The sequence below is a fragment of the Montipora capricornis genome, chromosome 13 (genome assembly GCF_036669925.1).
Source record: "Montipora capricornis isolate CH-2021 chromosome 13, ASM3666992v2, whole genome shotgun sequence".
Taxonomy (NCBI): Eukaryota; Metazoa; Cnidaria; class Anthozoa; order Scleractinia; family Acroporidae; genus Montipora; species Montipora capricornis.
Window position 1 is genome coordinate 13,671,339 of NC_090895.1, and position 7,214 is coordinate 13,678,552.

At 35.5% G+C, this 7,214-nt stretch overlaps 1 protein-coding gene across 1 annotated transcript in view; it reads right to left on the reverse strand.

Moving 5' to 3' along the window:
- LOC138028986 (UDP-glucose:glycoprotein glucosyltransferase 1-like) overlaps positions 1–7,160 on the reverse strand; it is a 107,182-nt gene extending 100,022 nt beyond the window's left edge. The window contains exons 1-3 of the mRNA XM_068876643.1: positions 7,061–7,160; positions 4,267–4,406; positions 3,355–3,437 (exon numbers count right to left, since the gene is read on the reverse strand). Coding sequence (XP_068732744.1) covers positions 3,355–3,437; positions 4,267–4,406; positions 7,061–7,090 — 253 coding nt within the window. The 5' untranslated portion in view covers positions 7,091–7,160. The remainder of the gene's footprint in view (positions 1–3,354; positions 3,438–4,266; positions 4,407–7,060) is intronic.
- Positions 7,161–7,214: the final 54 nt, after the last annotated feature.

Sequence of the window (7,214 nt, forward strand, 5' to 3'; positions counted from 1 at the left end):
AATAATTATGAATTTCTTTGCATGCAAAGTTGGCGACCAAAATTTATGATCTGGCGACCAAATTTAGCCCATTATTCGCCAGCTGGCACCTGAGCAAAAAAGTTAATTTCAAGCCCTGAAAAAAAGAAAAAATTCGGAGGTACGTGGTGGAGTGTTTCTCTTTAATATAAATGTTTTGCTTCTTCGCTATTAAAAACATCCTCACCTATCTCGATTCCTAACCTTTAAGCTCAATCCTATAAAGTTCCTTTTTACTTGCAGTAGTTGAAATTTTTGTGAAAAAACAGAGTTTCGAGGGGGTCACTTTCAAGTTTCTTTCAATTCTGTTTGACCATCAGGTTCAGTTACTTTATTATAAGTAAGCTTAACAAATCCTCCGATGGCGCCAAAACAAAACTTGCTGAAACTGAAAGCCCAATTGCAAGTTTAACTGGGACACTGAAAAACGCAGACTGCACACTGTGCAGACCGTCTGTAAAATGAAAATTTGGTTAGCCTGGATTAGGCCTAAATAATATGCGGGTTAGCCTGTTTACAGTTAGCTCTCAATAATAGTGAAGGTAACTCCACATTTTACCCCTGGTCTGCAAGGTCTGCACAGTCTGCAGTCTGCGTTTTGCGGTGACCGAGTTTAACTCAATCTTTGTGTGCATGATGTGTTAATTTAATTAAATCAGCCAGCCACGATTTTACGGTTAATTTGTAAATGATACAATACTTTTAATTTTCTGTGTTTCTTTTTTAGCGAAGCCTCACAGATACGGCAGGATTCATTTGGTAATCACTCAACTGGCCTTCATTTCAACTGAAGTATCAGATGTGCAAGAACCCAGTCATACAGAAAGCAACTTGGCTTGAAAAATATTAAAAAGGAGGACAAGAGCTTGACCAAGGTTATGAAAAATGCTGGGAGTTGGCAGTTTGAACAATCCTACAAGAAATGACATTGTGACATTTTAGGAATCTTGGTTGTGAACTTTCATGTAAAAGTGTCTGGCAATTCTTGTCATCATTTTGTTGAGTTCGAAATATATTGCAGCTATAGACCTTATTCATAAATGGCGGCCATTTTATAATCTTTTGTCAAAGTGCAAATTAGCCTACCAAGCCTTGATACCATACAGTGAATTGAAAAGTATTCTTGCTCTAAAATGAGGCTTGGTAGGCTAATTTGCACGTGGACAAAAGATTATTATAAATGTGACCGCCATTTATGAATAAGGTCTATGAAGAATGCATCTATTCCAAAACAATCCAACTAAGTTGCAACTGAACTTCATTATGTTAAAAAACATGTATCGAAAGCTATAGTAAATTCACATTAATTAAAGGAAGTTTCAATACATTGTTGAAGTTCTGTATTTTATTATTGTCCTACATACATTTAATATACACTCTTAAACCTGAACATTCTTAACGTCTTGTTACTGTAAACCCTTGCTGCTTGCAGGGTTACATGTGAACTGCTTCCAATCTGATGAATTAGTGTGTTTGATTTTACAGTAACAGTTTTTAGTTTGTCCACACCTTAGCCCATTATAATAGGCAGGCAAAATTGCATAATTATTTGTGTTTACAGAGCCACAACCTGGTTTTGAAGTAAATGCCAAATTGCAAAGTTGAGGAAACAAACATGAGAAAACCCATCCCAGCAATTCAATAAACCGCAATGGTTATCCTTATTAATTAAGGGTACACTGATGTAAAACACTTGATGGGAAATTGTACAACTACTTATGGTGAACAAAGGAAAACCAACAATGGAAAACAAAAGACAATCACGTTTTGTCAGCAAAAGCCAAGATGGTTTCAAATGTTCTCCACAGTGGTTAATATCATAAAACTGTCACAGAAAATGCATGTTTTAATAGTAAACCCCATGACCGTTTTCAAATAATTTCCACAGTGGTAATAATCAAATAACCATAATGGGATGATTAACAGGAACATGCATGGGTTAATAAAATAAACACATCATGTTTTTGTGTATGTCCTATGATGTTTAACACCATAAAAACTTGATGGGAAATTTGATAAACAATTATTGCATGTTTTCTAAGCAAAAGCAAACAATGTTTTTTTTGGTTATTAACATTGATGGCTTTTATGTGAAAAACCATTCATGGAAAGTGTTCTGCTTTCCCATTAATGGTTTCTTCAATGGGATTTAGCTATTAAAACGACCATTAAAAAAAACTCATGTTTTTTTGGAGAATTTTCCTGTGCTAGTGTTGGTCTATCAGGATCGAGTTCAGAGTACAGAACTGTATGAGCCTCTCACACAAACAGATACACGTAGATCTTTAAATAAATATAAAGCAAACCATGAAACCTGTCAGCTGCTTGGGCTACTACTAAAAGCTGGAATAAGTTACTGTTACAGAAGCAGTAAATTACAGTAAAACTTAAATGACCATGATTTATACGCAAATCAAAGTTTACAGTGCTACTACATGAATTGTATATGACCCAAAAATCACTTGTTTCTTCAGATTTTGAAAGTGTGTTTGCTTAACACCTAATTGGAAAAATTTTGAGCTTTGCTTTTTATCCAAAGGCTGTTTACATGTACTTTGAGTGTAAGCAATAGGGTTTGGTCAGAACCAATCAAATCTTTAAATTTGTTTTCACCACCCTGGATGGTGCAATTTATGGCACAATTTTTCCCTGAATGCGTGATATGCCAGCCTGCATTTCTTCTGCTTAACAATCTTGAATTTTTTTTCATGTATACAATTATTATTGATAAGTAATCACACGATTTTTCTCGTGCAATATGGAAAAAATAAGCACTTGCAAAGTTTTTTAAAGACTGCAAATTGCACTCGCCCCAATTTTGGTCATCTTTCAAAAAATTTACCGGTACTTGTGCTTATTTATTCCAAATTGCACTCGAAATCATGTGATTTAACCTGCACAAACACATGTTTGACAGTCTGAAAGTCTCCTGTTCCGCATATCAATTAAGCCATGTTCACAACTCTTACAATACAATACATACAATACATACTTAATTGACCACTCCCCATAGGGGCTTTTCAGGGCCAATGAAACACTACGAAACAACGGAACAGAACAACAACAACTGTTAAGAATCCCAACTGGCCGGAGGCAAACCAGTTGGCTATTTGAACCAGGGACAACCAGGAACAAATTCAATGAGTGGTCAGAGTGGGTCTTGTACCCGGGATCTCCGGCTCTCAAGGCAAGCACCCTAACCACTGGGCCACGCTGCCTCTTAAACTTTTCAATTTTATTTATATTATTTAACTGGAATCTTTTTAACTTGCAGTATACTATAAACATGTTGACTTTATAAGCAGATACAAACTCTGAAGAATCTCTTTTTGGTACCTGAATTATGGGAGAATGCTGTCTTCTGTGAAAGATCTACAAACTTCCAAAAATTTTCATTGCTATCTGCAGCTAAGTATTCGCTGAAAGACAAAACATGGAAACCAACTGAAACAACACATCTTACAGGTGTATCTTAATTATATAATTAAATGAAAACACTTCAAGCTTTATTTCTATACTTGGATTGATGTTATCAAGTTTGATTTTCATGTTAAACTTTTCAGTTAATATAGGACACTGCACAGTATCTATTGGGAATCATGGATGGGAAAATTCTCTGGCTAAATTGTTATTGCAGAGCATCATTATAATGACAACAGAGCTTAAATGCTCTTTCTGAAAATTCTCTTGTTACATCATACTCTTCTCGGGGTCCTTCCATTCTTAATGAAAACCCAAAAATACAGTGTAGGAAAAAATGATCTTAAAGTCTACAAAAAATGCCTGTCTTATCGTGTAAGACTTTCTCTTATTAAAATAAAAATTATTATAAAATGAAGGATGTCTGTCCATTTGAATCAACATCACTTAATAATACCCGGTAAACATAATAATATTAATAAAATAAATATAATAATAATAATAATAATAATAAAATCCCTTGTTGTCTACTGCCTGTTTTCGCTTTGAGAACCTACAAACATTAACATGTTCAAACATAAGAAAACTATTTTGGAATCAAAACTACTTTCAAGGAGCATTAAAATGATGTTACCGGTAATAATTATCATCCTCATAGCATAAAAGTTACAGTACTGATAAAATAAGAATGTTCTAAAAAAAACTGACACCTTCACTCTATGATTAGACCAGTCAAAAGATGTCAAAAACTCAAAATGTTTGCTTTTAGGAGGTAAAACATACACTGTAAGGGTGTTACCACATCATTACAGTACTTTAATAACCAACCTTGCTTCTAATAGTAGAGGAGTTGAATGCCATCTGGCGTCTAGGGTGGTAATTATTGATTTGGAACTGCTTGCTTTACTTGAAGTTAAACTGGCTTTTGATAAGAAGATCAATACTGTTGCCCACACTACACTGAAAATCTGAAGAAGAAAAAAGGTCATACAGTTGTAGCTCCAAAAATGTTTCAATGACAACGACAAAGTTATAAAATGTATGTTTTAATTGATTTTATTTAATGTTCAGTTCAGTCTGCCCTCTTTTCTAGATTTCTAAAGTTTCTTTCATTCATCAGTTCTTTCACAGGAACAAAATAATGATCCCAACAAATTGACCTGTTCCCAACTGTGTGGCTTCAATTTAATAGCTCAGTTGATAGACCATTGCACCGGCATCACAGAGGTCATGGGTTTGAATTCCGTTGAGGATTTGAGCCAGGCCGCGCCATTGCATACATCCCGCACTGATATTGAAATTGTTCCTTTAAAAAATGGCCAAGGGGACAATTTGTCCCATTTAAAATATGGGGGAAAACTCAGAAGGAAGCACACAAGAAGAGATACAATTCAGTACAAAAATTACAAGCTAAAATACAGGGCGTTGGAGGAATTTTAAAGTGCATTTTATTAAAGTTGATTTTAATTTAAAGTCACTTTTCAGTCATGCTCTACTGAACACGTACGCCTAATGTTCAACCAAGCGTGGTGTACGCATCTGGGAATTAAATTGTCACGTATTCGTACAATGGATAGCTTTTTCACTTCAAATCGAAGCCAGATTGATCAGAGCAAAAAAACAGAAGATGAACAGTGTATTAATGAGGAAGAAACAGATGAAGATCAAAGAAAACCAACGAAATCACCATCTTTCCAGAAAACTCGGTTGCGAGATCACACGTGGTTGCACTATGAAAAGGAAAAAGGGTATACAAAGTACAAATTTCAGAACCTCAACTCCCCTGAGACACAACAACTGTAAAGGCCTCATGGATGCTGTTAATTAAGAAACTACTATGAGGGATACATTCAGCAACACCTTTACAGCGTAGTGTTCTTAGAGAGCAATGACTAATTATTGTGAGCCATTGACACCATTTTCTTAACTTTCTTGTTTGTATTATTTTTTTAATTACAAGTTGTCTTGCCAGTGTTTCTTTGTTTGAACGTAGGAAAACCGAAAAAAAAAATTTGACTGTCCCATAAAAATGAAAATGTTCCCCACAATTTTAGCCAAGGGGCCAGTGATCAAAGGGTCCCCCAGTGATCAAATCCTAGCTCAAACGCTGAAGCCGCCTGAAATTTTCAGGTTCACGTATCTATAAAATGAAAATTGCTTTAAATTGTCCAGGTTAAGTGTGAGGATGACAGTCAGTTCTTCCATTTAGAATGGATTGTCTTAGAGTGACTGACTTAAGTGCAGGAGTTAATGTTTAAACGGGGACATATTTTTTGGATGCTGTTAGCTTAACCCTTTAAGCCCCGAGGGGTTCCCCATTGACGAGTAAAATCGTCTGGCGTTAGACAGAGTAAAATCTATAAGTGCCATTTGGCACTATCGGGGCTGAAAGGGTTAAACGGGGACATAGTTTTTGGATGCTGTTAGCTTAACCCTTTAAGCCCCGAGGGGTTCCCCATTGACGAGTAAAATCGTCTGGCGTTAGACAGAGTAAAATCTATAAGTGCCATTTGGCACTATCGGGGCTAAAAGGGTTAAAGAAACTTTGGTGCTCCATTGGCAGGGAGTAAAATACAAAAATTTGGTTTTATCAAACAAGTTACATGTAATAAAGGTGATTAAACACAGAAAGATTTGTGAGTTGACACAATCTGGAGTTACAATGTAGTCCTTTGTCGGAGTGAACATCAACTTGTCGATCTCTCTGAGAGGCTAATTTACCTTAATTAAGTTGTCAACTTGTTTAATAACACTAAATTTTCATGACTGACCAACCAAGTGACACAATCATGTAGATTGAATGAGCTGACTTTGATCAAGTGATTGACTGAATGAAGGAATGAAGAATGAATGACTGCAGTCTGACTGACTGATTGATTGATTGATTGATTGGTTGATTGATTGATTGATTGATTGATTAATTGATTGATTGATTTGATTAATTGGATTATTGTGTCTGTGCTTGTAGTCAGAATATTAAAATATGTGAATTATGAGCAAAAACAGTGCCATTTTGCTGATTTATTATGAAGAAAATCTATCAGGGTATGTGGAGCGTCAGTTACTCTTCAGTTTGCTCTCATATAAGTACAAGGAATGTACTTATTCACTAATGTTCCTTTCTTCCTCATGGTTAAAATTAATGTGCAACACACTGAAACAAAAAACATTTATTTTTATGGCGTCAACACTATCTTCGTTATCTTGACAGTTGACTAGCACACAGTGCTTTCTTTCAATAATGCTTCAAAACTTTTAACATCATTTACATCGTACACGCATTGATTTTAGGTTGGTTTGAGGAAAAAAGAACATTTATCGAGTTTCCAGTTGTCAAATTAAATAAAGTTACATTACGAAACATTTCAGAACCATACGCTAAACAAAACCGTCAACTTGTGGCGGTTCACATTGATTTTACCATTTCAAACGTAACTTCCGACCCTTTGCCGGCGAATTGTTTGCCATTGATTGATCATGATGTGCAAAAATTATGAGTATTTAATAAGTATGGACAAGTTTTAATGAATCGGAAAGTTCATCTGCGCAAAGAAAAGATGATTTAATTTTTCCCTCACCCTATGCTCCAATTCTGTAATACAGTTCACAATAAAAAACTTACCTTGCAGTTCACAAACTTTTTCGCCGCCATCTTGAAAGCAAAACCAATGCCGTGTAACCACGTCGCTGGTGATAAAAACGCTCCCGGGTGGGGATAACAGTCAATCCACACACATCACCTTTTTGTAAAATCTTAACTCAAAAGGTTGTCGCGT